This window comes from Struthio camelus, chromosome 2 (assembly GCF_040807025.1).
Source record: "Struthio camelus isolate bStrCam1 chromosome 2, bStrCam1.hap1, whole genome shotgun sequence".
In the NCBI taxonomy this organism is placed as follows: Eukaryota; Metazoa; Chordata; class Aves; order Struthioniformes; family Struthionidae; genus Struthio; species Struthio camelus.
The window spans coordinates 39,463,594-39,484,090 of NC_090943.1; the positions used below are offsets into that span (position 1 = coordinate 39,463,594).

The 20,497-nt window shown below is 37.4% G+C and overlaps 1 protein-coding gene and 1 long non-coding RNA gene across 12 annotated transcripts in view; one reads left to right on the forward strand and one right to left on the reverse strand.

The window, feature by feature from the left end:
- Nucleotides 1-365: 365 nt before the first annotated feature.
- LOC138066327 (uncharacterized) lies at nucleotides 366-3,405 on the reverse strand. The gene is made up of 3 exons (XR_011139662.1): nucleotides 3,234-3,405; nucleotides 2,197-2,265; nucleotides 366-2,094 (listed from the first exon to the last, which is right to left on the reverse strand). It is a non-coding gene; the product is annotated as an uncharacterized lncRNA (long non-coding RNA).
- Nucleotides 3,347-20,497, forward strand: part of TAX1BP1 (Tax1 binding protein 1) — a 69,291-nt gene continuing 52,140 nt past the window's right edge. For 6 of the 11 annotated variants that reach the window (XM_068935230.1, XM_068935233.1, XM_068935238.1 and 3 more), the window contains exons 1-2: nucleotides 3,347-3,511; nucleotides 6,427-6,610. In XM_068935230.1, the coding sequence (XP_068791331.1) occupies nucleotides 6,434-6,610 (177 nt within the window). In that variant the 5' untranslated portion in view covers nucleotides 3,347-3,511; nucleotides 6,427-6,433. Of the gene's footprint in view, nucleotides 3,512-3,533; nucleotides 3,896-3,946; nucleotides 4,068-6,426; nucleotides 6,611-20,497 lie in introns of those variants that run through there. The other 5 variants (XM_068935231.1, XM_068935234.1, XM_068935239.1 and 2 more) reach the window with 2 other exon arrangements.

The window sequence follows — 20,497 nt, forward strand, 5'->3', positions numbered from 1 at the left end:
TACTCTGGTGAGATATTTTTCATCAACAATATAAGACAGATATTCTTTAGTAATTGTATATTTATGTAAATAAAAAGAGAGAAAACTGGGGTTTTTTTCAGCCTTAAGAGGAGAAGGCTATAGGGAGATCTTTTTGCCACCTACAGGTAAGTGAAGGATGTATAAAAGATGGAGCCAAACACTTTTCAGAGGTGCACAGAGAAAGAACAAACGGTAACAGATAAAATTGGAATGCAGGAAATTTACAGTTACATATTATATTATATATTACATATTATACATCATATTATATATTACAAATATATTACACATATGTTATAATATTATATATTACAAAAATATACAATTTTTTTTTTTTTTTTTTTACAATTAGAGTTGTCAAACACTGGAACAGGTTCTCTAAGCAGCTGTCAAATCTTCACCCTTGGAGATGCTAAAAACTTGTCTGGCCAAGGCCCCAAGCAACCAGCTCTAATAAAGTTCTGCTTTGGAGGTCACTTCCAAACTTCATGGTTCTGATTCTATGACATACATGCGGCTAATTGTATCAAAAGATACTTGACATTCACTGATTTTGCCTTTCAAAAAATCAAAATATTGGCCAAACACTGATTCTACATGCTTAGAGTACAATTCTGATATACATGATAAACATATGATTTGGTGAAAAATACCGGCTTGATCGACAACCCCCTCCTCCTGTGTTCTCATTTAAATCAGTGGGGCTGAAAAGGTGAAAGTCAAGCCAGAATCTGAGATAGGATTAACACCATCATGCCTGTAACAAGCTTTTCTAATTGAATTAGTGTATTAGTATTAGCCACCCACATGACTCACCAGAAATGTTGATATCAAACTTACAATACTAAGTATTTTGCAGCAAATGTAGGCAAAGACAATAACAATGTTTTGCTACTCAAGAGCAAGCTTTCCAAAATATTTATGTCACATGGATGAATTTCAGGAGATAGTATCTAATCTTCCTTGCCTAGAAAATTCAGACTGATTAAGGCATTTAACCATTAATTCTAAGACCAAGTACAAGTTTCACCAGTGCCAAGCACAATTTTCTCAGTCCAAACCTTTGTTTGTACCAGTACAGACACACTGACTGTTGATCTCGGAGTCACAGTGCACAGCTTGTCAATGTGGGTGAAGTCCTTCATATCTCAAAGCAGGACGAACAAAATAAGAAAAGGCTCTGAACACTCTCTATATAGGATATTTATGAATTCTAGAGGGTGAGGCTGGTATCTAAACTTAGGATACAAATATGTAAATAAGAATGCTAATTAACTCATTTAATTATTTCAGTAAAAAATCTGCTTAATTTGAATAACAGAAGGACCAGTTTTAGACTTACACAATCAAGATACAGAGTTAAAGAAATTACATATTTTTCTGAAAGCTGTGGCTGTAAGTACAAGCAAAGCCAGGATTATTCCTGATCTATTTTTCCTTAATTAGTTTACATTGTACATGTGACAACAGGCATATATAGTTTGTTTTGCCTCCTTATACATGCATTTAGCAATGGAAATAACTTAATACTGAATTATTACTAAACAATATCTCTTTTGGCTGAATGAACATTTACGAACTGAGTACAGAAATACATGAGGATTCTTTAGAAACTCAGAACTGAGGATAAAGTTTTTTTATTAGGAAATGGAGGGGTTTTCCAGGCATTCACTGTAAAAATTACGCTAGTTGCCAAAGAACATCTTTATTTCAAACTACCCATTATATTCCCATAAACTAGCATCATAATGACGTTAAGTGAAAGCAAAACTGCTTGCTAGTGTCATCAACGTTTACACTACCCAGCTAGTGACTGTAAAACCTCCTTTCTTTCCGCATTCCAGACCACAGAACAGTGCCTTGAGACTCTTTAACAGCCCTGTATCACATGTGATACAGGGCAAAGAGCAGTGAGGAGAAAAAATGGAGGACAGAGATAAGAAAAAATAGGTCTCCCCACCTATTTATTGCTTTTCTGATTAACGCATCAGCTTCATTTTCCATTACAAACATCCATCTGGCCTTAAAGGAGAAGACTACCTCCTATACACCTCTCGTGTCTTATAAAAGGATCTGCAAGTAAAATGCAAGGCATTTACTGGTTTCCATGGATAGTGGAATATACGTTTACTGTAAGAATTATGAATTATATATAAAAATCAAAGGGTTACTTACATAATAACCTGTGGTAGAAGTGAAGTCCTAAGAATAATATTTTAATATTGCTTCCAGTGACAAGAAGTGCTAAACAGAAGCAAAAAAAAGATTCATTTTGATTACTTGAAATGACAATTTTAGTGGTCCAGTTTATTTTTGTTTCCGTTAGGACTGACCATGAGAAAGCTATGAAAATCTATGACCATGAAAAACTTGCCAAAAAATAAGGCCTATGGTAAGCCAATAATTTTGTCATAATATGCCTCTCAAAATAAGCTGTTGAGAACATACATGAAAATACAGAAGAAAGAGCGGATCGTAAGGAGGCAAAGGTTTTAAAGACAACTTTCAGTAATGATCCACGTTCAGGGTACTGCAGGAAGTCCAGAATACTGATGATTACAGATAAGTATTTGTTGTCACTCAGCCTCGTTCTTCTGATACACGATCTAACGCTCGACTTTGGATAAAAATCAAGTAGACTCAGTGTATTTATTAGATAATGTACTTTAATGGAGATACGCCAATTTACGCAAGCAGAAGAACTGCATATACTGTAAGTATTTAATATCACTCTTATCTCACTCCTTGGTTGGTTTGGGAAGACCTGCAAAAGCTGGGAGATTAATAGTAGTGACTTATGAGGTGCAAGCACGCGTGTTTTGGATGGAAAAAGAGGTGATAAAATTAGGGTATGTGAGTATTATAGAATGGTCTAAGCAATGGTCTAAGAACTAATATGCAGAGAACTTTTGCAGGGGGCAGGTGCATTTTATGGAAGTAACAGCTGCACAGTTTTGCATATGCTAGGAATACCAGCTTGGCTAGGCTTTCTCACCCCTCTCCTTCCCTGAAGTACGCGCACCGTCTTGCATAACGAAGCAAGCTGTGCAACATGCTTTTTACGTGTGGTGTAAGCCACGGCTCCAGTGCCAGCTGGGCTGACGCTGGCAGGCTGGATACCTAGGGGCTGAACGGGAATGGTAAAGGGCGGGAGTGCCCTGAGATGTGGTGTCCAGGACGTGGCGGGGGGAAGAATCCTTGGAGAAACAGACCTGGGTGTTGCAGCGCCGGGCCGACGTGCGAGAAGCCTCATGACGACGCTAACCGCCGCCGCCCTCCGTCCCCGGGCGGGCCGGCCCGGGCCGGACCTCCGAGCAGCCCTTCCGACGCCCGCCGCCCCACGCCGGCTCCAGCCGGTTCCCGCTAACGGCCCGCCCCGCGGAGGGGGAGGGGCGGGGTTGGAAGTGACGCGAGCGGGAGGGCGGGGTCGTGAGGCGTCGATGGCGGAGGCCCCATGTTGATGTCCCCGGCGTCCTCCGCGCCTGCCTAGGTAAGGGGCCCTCTGCGGCCGGGGGGAGGAGGGGGGGACGACGACGAACGGGTCCGGCGCCTTCTTTCTCTCCTGCTTTCCTCCTCTTCCTCCTGCCGCGGGGGCGGGCGCGCTGTTAAACCCAGGGCTTCTGTTCTGCGCCATCTGGGTGCCTCTCTTCCTCCCCCCCCGCCCAGCTGCCTTGGACGGCTGGTAGTAGTGTGGGGGAGAGAGGAGCCGCGGCCGTTGGGGAGGGCGGCGCGAGGGGCGCGGCGGGGCAGGGGCGGCCGTTGGCCCCCGCCGCGGCAGCTGCGCAGGCGGTGCCGGAGGCTTTGCGGAGGCCGAGGGCGAAGGTGATTCGGGCCGGACAGGCGAGGCCGCGCGGGCGGCCGGCGGGGCAGGCAGGTAGGCCCGCGGAGTGGGAGGGAGGGCCCGGCAGGTAGGGGCCGGCGGAGTCAGGTGCGCCGCTGGCCGGGCCGTGCGGCTCGTCTTGTTTTCGTGTTTCCTGCCAGACAAGCTTGTCCTCCTTCGGTGCTTTTCGGCGTGTTAAAAGCGGAACGCCTCTTTCGGCCTCTCGGTGAGAATGGCTTGTCACGTCAGTAATAAAGCCTAAACGTAGCTCTTCCTCCTCCTCCTCCTCCTCCCCCCCCGGCTTTTCTCACACCGGTAGCTGTGAGCTAACTAAGCAAGCACCGAACATCCCCTAAGCTATTCTTGAACTGTTAGTGGATATCGGCTTCACCTAAGCTCCGAGGATTTTGCTGCTGGTGGACAGTAATCCCAGGTGATTCTGCTGGTCAGCACAAGTTCAAATTCGTAGTTCTGCTTTGGACTTGGAAAACAGATTCCCTTTATTAATGGTTTCAATAAAGATAATGCTCAGCTGTGGTAGCTGGCTGACCAGTATGCAGAAATGAATGCTTTGGGTTTTTTGTAATGTTTTCTTGTAATAAACTTCCCGGTATTTGAAATAGACCTATTTCAAAAAATGTTGAATTCCATTGCTTTTGTTATTAATGCTTTGCTTATTTTTTAACTTATCCTAGGTAACAAAAAACGGATACAGTCTGTTTCATGTCATTATTATTTAGCTTCAGAGACTACTAAATTATTAAAAATGAATGGGTTTATTACACTTGAAAAAAATAGTGACTATTCTGTTTTTTGGGGGGAGGGTTGTAAAAAACAGTTTTTTCTAAAGTTTATGGTTTGGAATGTTTTTGAGAGGTGTCTTGGATATAACTTTCTGATTGGGGGGGAGTGGGAATTTTCAGAGTTGTGCTAAGCTGTAGAACTTGCTACGCTTCTCTGTACCCTGGGGCTCTATAACAGACTGGATTTACGTGTATTCCCAAAAGATGTACTTCTTTATTGTCTCTAAAAAAGTTTTGTCTTTTCATATTTATTCGGATTCTTGTTTGTGTAAGTTTTTATCTTTGTCTAGTCTTTATGTCTGTTAATTTTTACTAGTAAGGCATTTTACATTTTTTTACTTGTGTTGTTCAGGGTACAAAACTGCTTTTTATTTAACATCCAATATACCAAAATAATGCTATGGCTGTCCATATGTACTACGTGTGTTACACTAAATGGGATGGTAAGAGGCTTAAAACACTGAGGGCTTAACTTAAGAGGTAAACAGAGATTTTTTTCTACTTGTTCAGACAGATGAGTATTTTTTTATTCCAGAGTGCATTTTATTTCAGAAAATGTGAGCTTTTCTTATTTCTTCACTGTTGCAAAGAAATTTTAAAAGGCTCTAGGAAATATACAGACAGTTCTTAATTGAGACTTGAAGTGGCCCATCCCTCTTTGGGATTGATTTCGTCATATATCTTCAAAAAATATTATCTCACACACTTGGCAGTAATCTCATTCAGGGTACATATTTGCTTGATCAGCATGAATTTATTTTTAATAGCGGTTGCAAGAACAAAGCAGCTCTTTTGGCCAGAAATGTAGTGTTAAATATATAAGGCCCTAATCCTCCTAATACCAGATGTTTTGACAAACTTATGATTGTAGACTGAAATCAGACAGTTGAAACTTAACCAGTTGTCCATCTTATCTTTTTGACAGAGGTGGCCGAATCTAAGGAAGGGAAGTTCTTGGTCTGTTTATGAAGCATCTCTTGCATTACTGTAGTTTTTTAGGGTAGTGTAACCTGAATGAGGTGGTGAATGTGATAAATGCTTCTACGATCTGGTTGAATTCAGTGTTAATCCATCCAACTTGCATATGCACCTGAATGTTCCCACTATCATCAAGTTCACTGTTTATGGCAGTAAAATTAAAAATGCAGGGCTAGGGGCGTATGTGTTAAAGCACAGTACAAGATGCCCACAGACTTCTATTTTCCTGAAGAGAGTAAACTCTTTGTCTAAACAGTTTTTTTTTTTTTAAATAAACTTTCTTGTTTGTTAAAAATGTCTTAAAATGAAAAATTGTTAGTTTTGCTGAGAGAAAAAAATATTTATACGTAAAAATGCTGTCAAAAGCATTAAGTAGCACAAATTCTGGGAAGAGTTTTAAAGTAAGGAAAATTATGGAACTTTGTTTCTCCTTCCCAGCAAGATTCAGAAACATTAAGTTTATTTCATGCAAGTCAGAACCCTTCTTGATTTTTTTCCTATCACTGCTTTTGCTCCCTACTTTCTGCTGCTGTTTCTGAGGTATAGTGTTGGGGGCATTCAGCCCAGGGATGTCTTTTCTGTGATGACACCAATATGAAGAGATGGCTACTCTTTCATTATGAGAAGTGATTGTTTTGGAGTGATGCTGAGGCAGTGTGCTTGGGAGACCTTGACCTATTGCTGTCTGGTTTTGGAACAGCAGAATTAGTTCTTAAACTTCTGTCTTGTACATTTCAAACAGATTAATTGTTAACCACATTCTTCCACTATATTTTAGTAGTAACTTCTAAAATTTTGTTACAGATCAGTCATGTCATCCTTTCAAGAAGTTCCATCTTCAGCTAATGCTTTGCAAACCTCCAATTTTGCACATGTGATTTTTCAAAATGTGGCAAAAAGTTATCTTCCAAACACGCACCTTGAATGTCACTACACTCTAACCCAGTTTATCCACCCTCATCAGAAAGACTGGGTTGGTATTTTCAAGGTAAGTGAAGCTTATTCTATTTCCATTTCTCAGATATTCATTATCTTCTGTCGTAGTAGTTTAAAAAAAATCCAACAACCATAAAATCTCCATAAAGTTGAAGTGGAATAAATCATCTTACCCTGTCAGACCTAATCACTTGTAAACAGCAAAGTAATCGTTTGTTGTTTTCTAACATTGTGGATGAAACCAAACAAAGGTATTAGTTCCTGCTATAGGAGTCTTTGAGTTTTGTAACAAAGAGATGGAACTGGAGAACAAAATTGGAGAAATGAGTAAACTGTAAGTCTGTTGGAGTAGAGGGAAATTGCGATGAGGTCATGTGGTGCAGAATTAAATGGAGATGATTTGGGAAGAGGAGCGTAGGAGATGATTGGGGAAGAGGAACGTAGGCAGAGAGTTCAGTTGGAATAGGACTGAAGCTATGAAAAGCATGAGCCAAAGTAAATGTGAAATATGTGTGGAATGAACAAAAACCAAGCTGGAGATACTCTGACCCGTGTCCCTGACTCATTTTTATCGCTAAACAGGCAGAACAGTACAGATTACTGAAATTCATTGTTGTTTCTAAACAAACCCTTGAAAGAAGGAGGAGGGGTCAAATTTAAACTACTTTACATGAGGGATCTGGTGTACTTGGAGCTGCGCAAAACACTGTGTTCGTATGACTGAATGGGTGGGGCTGGAGGGAGAAACGGGAGATACAGTCTTAAACTCGCTGTGCTGCTTTAAAAACAAAACAGAAAACCTTTCACCCCCTGTGGAGGTTATAGTTATCCTCTCATTTATTGATTTCATAATCTGCTCCAGCTTGATCCAAGGGACTCTTATCTGTGTGATATGATTAATAATTTAAGTTATATTCCCTTCTCTGTTTTGAACAGAAACACTTTGAGAACGCTTTAGGTTTTTAAGAATGTGCAGTTTTAGACAAAGAATTTAATCACAAATTACTCATCCAGCTCTTGCAAGACTTAAAAAAGAGCTGAAAAAGAACTCTAAATTTTTTTTTTGTTTGGTAAATATAGGGGTTTGCTGAATTCACTATCCTTGCTATTTTTTAAAGGTTAAGAAGTCTCTCTCATGGGATTAGAAGTTGATTAATTCTTGTATCTGCTCCTGTTTAAGTCGTCTGGTGTGTTTCATTGTCAATACAGCTCTTAATAAACCATAGTTAAGTAAAATATTTAAGCCCTATTTGAATAGGGCTTCAAAGAAGTGATATACTTTGGCCGTGGGGAAGGGTAACAGACCATCTGTTACTGAAGGACCTTTCCCTTAGAAACTGTCCACTGTTAGTTTAAGAATATAAAGACTTGACTTCATTGTCATATGCAAACCACCAATGGATTGTTAGTCTTTATTTAAGCCAAATGACTTCAGCCAAAGAGAAGTACTGTGCTCATTTTAATGCTATATGCAATGATTGTGCAGTCGATAAATTGTACAAGGGAGGCATTAACTACAAGCAGGCTGATGTTATTAATGTTAAGTTTTTAAAATATGTCTGTGAGTTTTGATTATCTGCAAAGTTCAGACAAGTAGTGTGACTGAGCAACCTGAATGTTTAGTTAATAGTGTTATGAAAGTCAAAAAAAATCTTAAAGCCTTAAAGAGATAGTGTTGTTCATATTATACATAAGTATTTTGAAATTATTTAAATGTAACTTGAGAAGTTAGTGTTGTGACTTCATGTGTTGATCTGAGAGAGGGAGGCAAAACCTAAAATTCCTAATTAGGAGTTTTTCAATGATTATATGAAATGCTGTGTACATAGTACAGCTATCTTTCCCTTTGATCTCATCTTGACTGTGATGATAGATGCAGTAAATTGGCCAGAGAGGTCGTGGAGTCTCCTTTGCTGGAGATATTCAAAACCCGCCTGCACGTGATCCTGGGCAAGATGCTCTAGGGGACCCTGCTTGAGCAGGGAGGTTGGACTAGATGATCTCCAGAGGTCCCTTCCAACCTAAACCATTCTGTGATTCTGTAAATTATTGATGCATGAGACTTTGGTTCTACATTGGCAATGGTAGCTAATAAGGATTTGGCAGTCATTTGAGGAATACTTTAAGCCGGCATAAGTTAGTACTACTGCTGACAGAAACATCCTCATCTTTTACTCAAGGTGGCTTATTACTTCTGCTTCCGCTCTACGTGAAACAAGCTGTTGTGTGACGAGCTAAATCACAGAATTGACTGAGGTTAAGACCAACTTCTTGGGGACTGGATTATTTTTAACTAAATTCCTTAGATGAGTTAAAGGGAAAGAAGCATTGTGAGATGGAGAAAAGGATGGAAATTGCTTGCTTTGGTGATTATGTCAGTTTATACTAATTAAGTGTTTGTTAGCATCCAGTTTTAGTATAGTTCTAGTACAGTGAGTTGAATGAAGCCAATTGTCCAACCATATGTATGCATGTGAATATGTATGCATATGAGTAATGTTTACAGTAAAATTAATTGTGAAAATTTAATTTTCTTAGGATGGATATTATAGACAAAAGTTGTACTATACTCATCTGAGTATAAAAATGAATAATTTCTAGAAAACTGGTTGTACCTGGATAATCAACCAGCTATCTGGAGGTGCTTTGTAACTGATGAAACATGTTGGGGTGATATCATGTACCTCTCTAAAACACATGATAAGAATGTGAAGGATATGATGCATGCTTAGAAAGGTGATTTTCAGCATTAAATAAAAAGGAGGTCTTGACTAATTATGTGGAAACAATGATTAATAGCCTTCTCTATTGGCCTAGTATGTAAGGAAAACTGGACTTCTGTGAGTGAACTCAAAACATCAATTCACTGACTGCGTAGAGGGAATAAAAGTCTACTTTGTCTTACTGAGGTGAATAAACTGCTTACAAAACAAACATATTTAAAATGACATTCTTTTAACCTTTGCCTGGAGTTGCACAGAAAGGTACTAGTGTTGTAATAGTCAATACTGGGAACAGGGGCAAACCGTCTATCTGGGGGGGAAAAAAAAAAAGAAATCTAGTGGTAATTGCAGGAGTGTAGAAAATCGAAAGTATAGGCTAAGATTTTTTTCCTGTGGACATTGTTATTAGAGGTTCTAGTGTTGACTTTTGTTCCATTTTAAATGGCGGCAGCTTCAGCTATATTGTCATGCATTTGCTCAACTGGTTAGCTGAGAAGTTTTTTTTATTGTGCTGAACAGATTTTATAAGGACCTTTAAGTGAATTGTTTTCATTTAGGTTGCAAGTCCAAGTGCATTTCTTTGGCAGCAGTGATGTCTTAAGTAGATGTTGGTTGTTTGTGTGTGTATCTGTGTGTGTATGTATATCCGTACACATGCATCCTCATACATATATATATATATGAGGATCATATATGCACACACCCTCTCATATAAATATATATACACACTTATATGCACACACACATCCTCGTATAAATGTGTGTGTTTGGGAGTTTGTATATATGTATGCACACAAATGCGTATACATGCACCCGTATGCTATCCTGCTTGTTTTGCCAGTGCAGCTGTTTGGCAGCTGCATAGTGAACTGGAGCAGGGAAGTGATCTGCCTGAGAAACACCTGCCCCCCTCAGTCCCTGCTTTCTCTACCTTGTTTCTCGGCTGGTTTAGTTCCCCAGTTTGATCAGTGTGGTGTAACAGGCAGTTGTGGTGGTACCACTGTGACAGAAACAAGTGGTCTAGCAGGATGGGGGGGAGGGCCAGGCCTACCTGAGTGGCATAGCTGCTTAATGTGAAACCATGATATAAGTTTCTCTTTTAAATCTTTTTAGGGTTCTGTTCTGAAGAGCAGCTTTTGGAGGTTTGGTTCATTTGTCTTACAAGTGGAAAATGAATTAATAGTTCCCGAAGCAAAAACTGATTTCATTTATTGACTCTAATTTCTGTCTTATGGGTTTTAAAATATTTTTCATAGTATGGCCCGTGTGTCTAAGAGACTGTTCTTATTCCATGTATATTTGCATTTGTATTTAACTGCCCTAATGTTATGTAGTTTACATGAAAAGATGATGTTAGCAATGGAATCCTTGTTAAGGGCCATAAATTGCTTGTAAAGGTTTATTTCTGTAAATCTTATTGTCATTATTCTTTTATTATTATTATACAGAATTTTTTTTTGCTCTGCATTTTATCGATCTCGTCCATCTGGTATGCTGTTTTTGTTTCATATGCTGTACTTTTTCTTTATGCAAGTTTTTCTCCCTTCTGCCTCACCAGCCCCCAGTGATGTTTCCTGTTTTTTGTATCTGAGCATTCAGTTTTCATCACTGAGTGTTAGCTTCTGTTTTGTACTACGATATAGTAATGATTTCAGGGAAAGGTACCACAGCTGAACGTTTGTGGTTGTTTTTTAAAATATCCTTGCAAGGGAGATACCTATAAAAAGCAGTTTAAAATGAGGAACCAAAGCAAGATAATCTTCTGGCTCACTGCTCTCTATCGGAGGTATCAAAAAGTGCCCTTTAGGCCTCATGTCTTATTTGGGAGATGAACTGCAATACTACATAGCAGATAACTCCTAAACTGTGGTCTACTTCTTATTAGAAAGATGTGATTATTACTATGACTGACTAACACAGCGGCAACTCTGTTGTAGTTAAGGTGAAGAGGATGGTTCTTCTCAATATTTTAAAATAGGCCTGGGGTTTGATATATCTTATTGGAATGTAGAATAGGTCTAGAACTTCAGACCCGAGCTAGGGATTTGTGGCATACAGCATTATTACAAAGAACCAAATAAACTCCCAAACAGTAACAGTTCTTCTGGAGCTTAGCAGCTTAATATTCCACCAACATCTCTGCATATGCTGTAGATGAAACTTGGGTTTTTTGTGTTTGTTTTTGTCTTTGTCCCCACTGTGATTTAAGTTGCTAAATGTTGATTTTTCGTAACGCTGAACAAACAGTGCTTCTTTTGGGGCTGAGGTCAAAATTTGAAACTTTCCAAGAAAGTGTTGTTGTATTGTTTAGCTAAATACAAGCCCAGTGCCCATAACTAAAGGGATAGTGTTGCATATGCACTGATTATATGGCATAGGAGAATATTTCGATCACACCAGTTTTCATTCAAGCTAGATATATCCTAAGGACATGCACTACTTACTGGATTGTAGATTTATGGCAAAAAATGTGGAGAAAGTACAATAACGATGACGACATGTTACTGTTACTTTTTTCATCTGAGCAGAAATTCTGAATATATGGGAATTTCTTTTCTATGTGTCCTCCTTTTTCTTCCCTACAGAAAGCTTAGAAAACATTTTTGATCTAATCTCCAAATCTATTATCTTTCGTTGCTGCTATTTCTTATTTTTTGACATTGTGGAGGGTCAAAGTATATCTGTAATCGTGCTCGAAAAGGTCTTGTTTGTTCTGGTCTGTCCTTGCTTGTGCTACCATGTAGGGAAGTAAACTTGAATGTGGATTTCTATCTAAAAAGGCAGTTTTACAAATAAGTATTGGTCTAGCACTTGGCGTAGACTTCCTGAGCTTGAACCCCTCTTCTGAGTAGCCAGTATTGTGACGATTTTAATAGAGTATTTGAACACAAGAGTTTCAGGCTTGCTCTGTGAGGGTACCCAGTGTTTAGAAGCTCAAACCTCAGCTACTGTTTGTGCATCAGTACAGTACATGTATTTACATGCAACTTAGTGCATTGAAGAGAGAAACTGTGATTTACAGTGAACCTCAGAATTAGCTTGTCTGTGCTCAGAAGTCTTGTAACAGAATTTAATAGTGGATTTAATTGATAGCAATAGCTTAGTTACTGTGTTGTATCAAGACAAGAATATAGATACGGGTTGTTTTTTTTTTTTTTGTATCGTGCTCTGGGCTATTTAGCCTTTGATTCGCAGATAGGCATGTACCTTGTGTGAGCGTTTCCAATGTCCTACTTTTGTTGTAGACAGAACTTTCAGATATCGTTTACTTCTGTATCTGCAAATTGCAGATTTATGAAGTAGAGGGCAATAGCTAGATACTGTATCAATCAGATGCATACTGAAATGTGAATTTTCAGGTGTGAGATTATCACTGCACAGCAGGACATGATAGGGGTAGGAATGTAGTGGACAATATGTCCTGTTTTAAAACAGTAGGTAAAGGAATTATTTGATTGGAATTCATAATGTTTTGAGAATTACTGTATCCACAAATTAGACTGATTCTGTCTTTTTCTGCCTTCTTAGGAAAGGCATATGTAAAATAGCTACAATAATTTTTGTTTTAGTTTTAAGTCAGTTTTATTTTCATGCAGAAAATGAGCAATGTCCTTCACTGTTTCTACACTGGATGAAGATAATTTGATCTTATCTGATGTTACCTTTGAATTAAATGTCATACTGTTTCTTGTCCAAGTGTCATTAATTTTCTAAAAGTATTTACTATAGTGGGTTTGGGTGATGAGAGAAAGGAATGGCATAACAAAAAGGTCAGTAGCTGGTAACAATTTTGAAAGAAAGAGTTTGTGCTAATTTATGAATTTACTATCACATTTCATGAAACTATCTTTCACTCAACTCACCCTATTTTTACAAAGTTTTCATGCTTATCTCTTAAAGTAAACAGTAACTTTGTTACTCTTTGATCTGTCATAACACTTCTTTGGACAGTCCTTTACATATGTATCAGGTTGTCTTTTAAAGAGTTCATATTGTTTCCATACTTGTTCTGATTTACACTTAATAAGGGAGAAAGTCTATCCTGTGGTCTAGGCACCCTATGTCAATGTCATTTTGACATATTCCTCTGAACTACGAGATAGAAATACAACCAACAAGAGATGATAATAGGTTAGGATCCTGATAGTACCTTGATACAGCAGCAAATACCATATGTTCTCAATAGTCTGGGTTAAAAGATTGGCTGTATGTGTTCGTAACATTCAGCAGAGATGGGCTTCTTTGGGTATGGGCGAGAACATCTTAGCATTAGGACCTTTCATAAAGGATCCAAGTTGAGTACCTTGCAGCCATCTTCTACCTCCAAATGTTTAACCTTTAGGTTCCTGCTCTATAAAAATGTTTATCTCAGTGTGAATGGTGAGATCATCTCTGAAGTAGGATCTTTAATGGCTTGGACTGAAGTAAGTAAAAATTGCATGTAATGTGATCTTAGAAATATTAATAAAAATAAGAATGTCTTCACTTATTCAGTATTCACTTATTTCAAAATATCTATGCCTTAGCATAACTGAAGTGTTATCCTTTTGCAAGTGTTTTTCTTCATGTCCCTCTAGTACAATATTTTGAGGGTATTCTTTTTGTATTGTTTGATTCTTCCAGATTTGGCATCTAGGTATCGTTATTTGATGATAACGCATATGTTCAAAAGTATACCACATCAGAGGCATGTCAGAGCTAACGGTCAACCTTCAATCAGTGATTTTGCCCAGTAAAGGCATCACTGCCCCCAGATATTTCTGCTTTTTCCAGCTGTTAATCGACTCATTAAAAGTTGTTACCTCTCCCACACAAATTTTGACTTCAGTAGGCTACTATACACTAGCACTACTCTGATTGTCAAGTAAAGCTACTTCAACTTGGAGAGAGTTATGGCGCAAACAAGGACTGCCCTGTCACGGTGAAGAAATCCCTTCCTAGGAAACTTGGCCCAATTGCATTTTCCTTAAACCTCTGTATTCTTTGTGCTTTGGATTGAAATAACTACTTATTTCTTATCACATAAACATGTAAAGGCTAGTGACTCTAGTTTTTGTCAGTAATAATTATGCTGTATTAATGTATGTCCAAAAGCTTATTTATTATCTGTAACTTGGCTTCTTTCAGAGGTATTTTACTGTACTCTTACAGTACTTAGAGTACTTTGCAGAATTACATTCTAAACTACATAATTTTCCTTTAGAATTATTAAAAAAGGCAGCATTTTTACTCTGAAGAGTGTTTGGTTGTTTGAATTGGGTAGTAATGTTAGGTATTTACAAGAAAGGCCCACTGATTAAATGAACATTGGTTCAACTAAACAAGTGTTTACTCGGCTTACCTTTTTGGTTAGTTCTTGTTAGTACATGTATTGTATAGATAAGATGTTCTTTAATGCAGCATGATGAAAACTGTGGTCCTTCCGGTTGCATAAAAACTTTTTGAAGCCAGGGAAGAATGTGCCAACTGAGCTTCCCTTGTTTAAATCTGAAGTGTTTCTTTAAGGCAATCACATTCACGATTATGTCAGCTGAGTTTGCCGAGACATTATAAAAAGAAGGAAACTGAACAAACTAGGAACGAAATGACAAAAAAGAATTTATTTATTTATTTTCCTAATTTGTGAATGTTAAGAATGCTGGATCGAGGTGAAGGGGATTCAAGTGGGTTGAAAAAGTGATTCACAAGGTGTCACCAAACTCTAGATACTTCTTTACAGAAATAAAAAAATTGCTCCCCATTAATCTGAAGTTCAGTAAATTAAAAATGACAGTTGAGCTTATTTGTACATTTAAACACTGTACTGTTATGAGAGAGAGCTTATATCCTAGAAAACTTACATTCTGTGTAAGATTAAGTCAGATGAATATTAAAGGAGATGCAGCAAAATGTTTTTTCATTATTTTTTCTCAGTAATTTTTTGTTTGATAACTCATCAACATACAGAGTACTCCAGTTTGGTGGGTTTTTTGGTTTTTTTGTGTATTTTTCCCCCTTTGCGTCATTTAGTTTCTTAAACTGTAGTTTCTGGGTTTTTTTTTGTTTTTTTGTGGAAATGTACTATGGATGAAATGTAAACATAAGAAAGTTAATTGGACTGTGGGCCATTTCAGTGAGAGAAGGGCCTGGGGCATCATTGAAGAAGAAAAAACTTTCATAATGACTATTGGTAGAAGGAAATGCTGTCTGGTATGAGTGTTGCAGACAGCTGAGTTCTCCTCACTTGCCCATCCAAACTGAAGAACTGCTTAGTCTTGGACGTCTTCAGCTTTACCAGTCTTCAACATTTTCACTTTGACTGCAGAGACTTTTTGCATCCGAATTGGTGTATATGTAAAAAAAAAAAAATAGTTAAAGATATCTTGAGTTGAAATAAGCCTGAAGTTTGCTCTGAAGTGTAGAGAGTTCATGAGATAATAAAACTTATAGCAGAAAGTTGAAATACAGTAAATGGATTACTACACAATGTCTAACTAAATTTTTCTGTTTTATGAAAAGAGAATGAATTAAATAGTGAAGATTGTTTGAGTAACGTGTTGTTTGGACTGCTAATCCTGGGAAAGCAAGGGTATTGGAATGCCTGCTTGCCTTTCTATTTCAGAAATGGTTCTTTGAGCACGATTTTGGAGAATTAGATGTAGAGAAATGGAGGGGCTAGCAGGCTGGGTTGCAGACCAAGTTAGTATTCTGATTCTGGTCATAACAACCCCTCCACTCCCTGGTTGATTGGGAAGCTGATGAAAACTCAGTATCAATTCAATTTAAAAAGTCAATCAGTATCAATTAAAACTTAATTTTTTTGTTGTTTAAGTAGTAGGGATTTGGGGAGGAGCGTGTGGCTTTTTTTTTTTTTTTTTTAACTCTGTGAGCAAAATATTTTCAGTGTTTTTGATGAATTCCATACAAATAATGGTATCACAGTGAAATCTTAACTACTTCATCATGTGGCCCTGCCAAGTCCTGCACTTTGTTTGAAAGGTTATTCTCTTTTTCCCTCCTTCTAACTTCAGAAGGTTTTACTTTATAGTTTGTGAGTTAGGATGTGGGTATTGTAATGTCTGTCATGACCCATATCAAGTTCTTCAAAAAGCCATAGTTTGTTAGTGTAGTTTAACTTATCCAGGCTGAAAGTTTCACTGTATGTGCCATGGAAATTTCCTATGTGTTTGGGACTTCCAGTCGTAAATTTGGACCCATAAAAGTGTCTTTGCTGACCTTGTTGTATTGGCTAGGGTTTTTCATGATTTTAGTGGGTGTATCTATTGTATTAAGAAAAAAAGAAAAGTTGAATGGTAGACTCGAGCATAGTGTCAGTGGTGTTTCTGGGAGACATAAAACTACAGTATTGATGGATTAATCCTGAAATAGGAACTGTATTCCTGATTCAAATGGATATTGAGAGTTTGATTTTGAGAGTTGGATTGTGAGGAAGTACTAGTGTGTGTTTACTTCAAATTTAACACTAACTGGAACTTGGTTTTATGTTAGCGGTTGATAGTATGTTTACTTTTTCAAACTTACGAGAGAACTGTGCATTCATTAAAGGTGAACAAATTGAGTTTTTGTACGAGAAAAAGGTCTGTAGCTGTTTTGATCCAGATACTGTTTCATTTGTTGGCATTCTGAAAATGAACGTTCAAAAGTCCTATCCTGGTTTTTATAGTAATCCTTTTTATGAGTGAAATTCTCTTTTAGTAAACAGTATCAATTAAAAATGAAAAACGGTAATACAAGAGTATTTGTGTCATGCTTGTTCATGTGTTGTTTTAGTCAGTATTCTAATGCAAGTTGGTTCATCTTCTGCCTTAGTTTCACATCTGAGTACATCAGAATATATTCTTCATTTCAAAATAGCACTGTGACTTTGTGAGGGCCAAATGTGAATTAAGTGTGAATTTTCGTCTCTCTTCCTTCATTTCCAATTTTTAACAGCTTTTAATTTTAAGTTATTAAATATTAATCTGAATAAATATACACTTGCAGTTTGAGTAGTTAGATGATAAATGTTTAGCGGTTGGTCAGCAACTGAAGGAAGTACAAGGAAACATGATATAACTGACTTGTTTCTCAATATGTCTTTATAATGGATATGAGGAAAAGAAGAGTCATTTGAGAAAAATAGCTATTGAATTTCAAATACAGAAACAAAATATTTGGCTCTTTCACTGTCTTACAAGCATTTGTTTTCTGTAGTGTTTTGTATGAATAAATATGCCCACTTATGTCAGCTGTTTGGCAATTGAAATGGTCCAGCTCGAATTCTTACAGGCTTAAACATTTTTCTCTGGTAATAGTAAAAGACTTTGTGGAGACTTTGTCTGTATTATGTGTTGTATTGTGCGAGTGCTATTATGTTTCTATTCAAAAAAAAAAAAAAAAGAAAGAAAGAAAAATACAGCAAGATGGTAGCCAATTAAATACTTAACCACATATTTCTATTTTCTACTTCGGTGTGAAATTATTGTCAGTTTTCTTACTCTTGGGCATCTAGAATTTGAATTATTTGGAACAGGGGAGAATAATAGGTATGAATTTTTGTGCTAAAAGTTCATTTGAGTATCTAAACAGAATTTAAACCGCACCTGAATTTACTTTTAGCGTGCATTGCATTTTGCAGTTCCAGAGGAATACTAGAGAGAGTTTGGACAGGAACTGATGAGCAAGGTCTGTTGCTTTTTATTTCTGTGCTGAAGGTTCCTCAAATATCATAGGATTTTTTACTTCTACTTGTTAGAGTAATTTTCAGGTCTAATATAAAGTCTGTATTTGAGTTTTATGTTAATCCTCTTTTACTACTTGGGGATTTTCCTGGGTTCTACTGCACAGATAAGGTTGAAGATTTGAAGAGCTGAAATAGGTTTGGGATAGAATTTTTTTTTCCATTGCGACTCTGGGTTCTTGCTGTTTCAGTACAAATGCAGCAGAATCAAAGGAGCTGTGTCACCTCAAGAATTGCATCATCAGCTGCAAAAGGTTTTGCAGGCTAGTGGGGTACTCTTTACCAGCTACTTGAACGCTGTTGTTTGGAGAAACAAAAGACTTGTTTTGGTCTGTGCTCAGAAATCACTGCCTTCAAATCCTGTAGCTTTCAGAGAAGATGACCATTTAAATAACTATAGGCACGCAATCAGTGAATATATTTACTTTAAAAATTCCCTCAGGTTTTCTATAGTATGCACTAGTGATTGATACTAATTATTCCTTTGCTATTTAACAACAACTCCCTGTTCAATCGTGTAATTTCTTGGATCTGATGATATTCCCTGGAAGATGCACAAAGTACAAATTCTTGTGTTCACAAGAAGACCGTCATCTTGTGCCCCAAACAGAATTGCCAGTTGCTGTAATGATATCTCTCTTATTATTATTATTTGCTTTATTTTAAAAAGGATGACTTGTGTGCGCATTTGCCTCAAATAGAAATTTCGTTCCTCTCAGTGTAGTCCAGATAAGATCTCCACAACAAGTGGATACTCATGAGGAATTTGTACTCCTCCTTCTCTTTGCGCCCCCCTTTCTGGAGACTGACCTGGAAGATAGGCTATATTCATTATGTCTGGAATAAGTTCTGTTGCATTGATCAGCATTCAGAGAAAGAGACTTGCTTTTCTGGTCCCTTTCATTACAAGGAAAATGTTTCCTGCAAGCCAGTATGTTTGATGAGGAGAAGGATGCTGTAGATCATTTTGCTTCCGAAGCCACGATTTTGTTTTTGCTGAAAAAATATACTGTGGACTTGTTGACCAGCATCCCCATCTTTCTCATCATCACTTTTCCTCTTTGTTGTTTTCTTCTGTAGGCTATGCCACTGGCTCTGGTTTATACTTTATCTTAGTTTTTAATTTCCTTTGTCTTAAGCGATCTTAATTTCTTTCTTAGTTTTAAGCCTATTTTTACACAACTATTTGCTTTTCTTTTGAGATGAAAGAAGTATCTTTGACAAAGATCATATCTAGATCACTGCTGAGCCATCCAGTGTGTCTTTATAATCTTCATGTCTGTGCCAATTTACCTTATTGCCATAGAGAAGGTTATGATCACGTAATAGTATTTTGTATTTGTAAAATCCAGTGTTACACTTCAAATTTAGTTTAGAAAGAAAATATTGTCAGAAAAGATTTAAAGTACTGCAAACTTTAAATTTAAACTTGTTAGTATAAAAATATATGTATTTATCAAGATCTAGATCTTAAGTCTAGAACATCCACGTCTTAATTCTCACTTTACTTTCTCCTCAGTGTATTATTATTTTCATCCTTCCTTCTGTCATCTAAGATATAATCCTATGGAAATTGACTGTAGTCATTGCCCAGGGAAGGCGTTGTGTATTCTGCAGCAAAATGAGTTGCATTAGCAACACTGTTCAAAATTCAACATTTTAAATTAATTCAGCCACAAGAAAGATGCAATTTGTTCATATTTTCTTCTCTGCATTGTCACATTTTCGTATATATAACCTGTAGATCAGCATCTTTTGAAATCCTGTTCATTTGAAAAGATTCACTGGGTAATTCACATGCTCAGATAACTTGCATATGGTACATTAAGAAATAATTGTATTCTGAGAGTCGGGACAGTAAAAGATGGGGAGATGTGGCAGGGGAAGCAGATGATGGGTGGCAGGAAATGCCTGGTAAACCGCTCAAGGTATTACCCGCAAGCTGTTGAGGTATCACTCTGTTTTGGCCAATACCTGCAGATTGTACTGATATTTGAAAATACGTTACCTGCTCAGAAACAGACCTGAAGAGTTAGCTAACTTGCTCTCTACGCAACTAGATTTTTTTTTTTGTTTAATCTGAGTAAATTTCTACATGTTATTGAATACTTAAAATCATGTGCATTATTATTGAAGATAAAACATTCAAAAAAAAATTTTGGTTTCAGAATAATTACATTTACAGATCCACATATGATATTTAAATTAAAAAAAAATGTCAGTCCCAGAGAATAATTGAATCAAAGGCTGAGCTGATTCCCTAGGTGAAAACACTAGGGACCATTTTTCTTTTATGTTCACTTGATTTTGTTCCTTGTGAAAGTTGCACTGAACATTAGCTTTTCCTACGTTATCCTAAGTGTCAGTTAACACTTCCCTTCTGAAACTCAAAGGAACAAGATAGGCTTTTCACTCATTGAAAACCCGGTTTCTACATTTAAAAAGCTTACTGCTGTCTGTATTTTAGGGCACCTAGCAGGAATTCTTCCACTTTCAT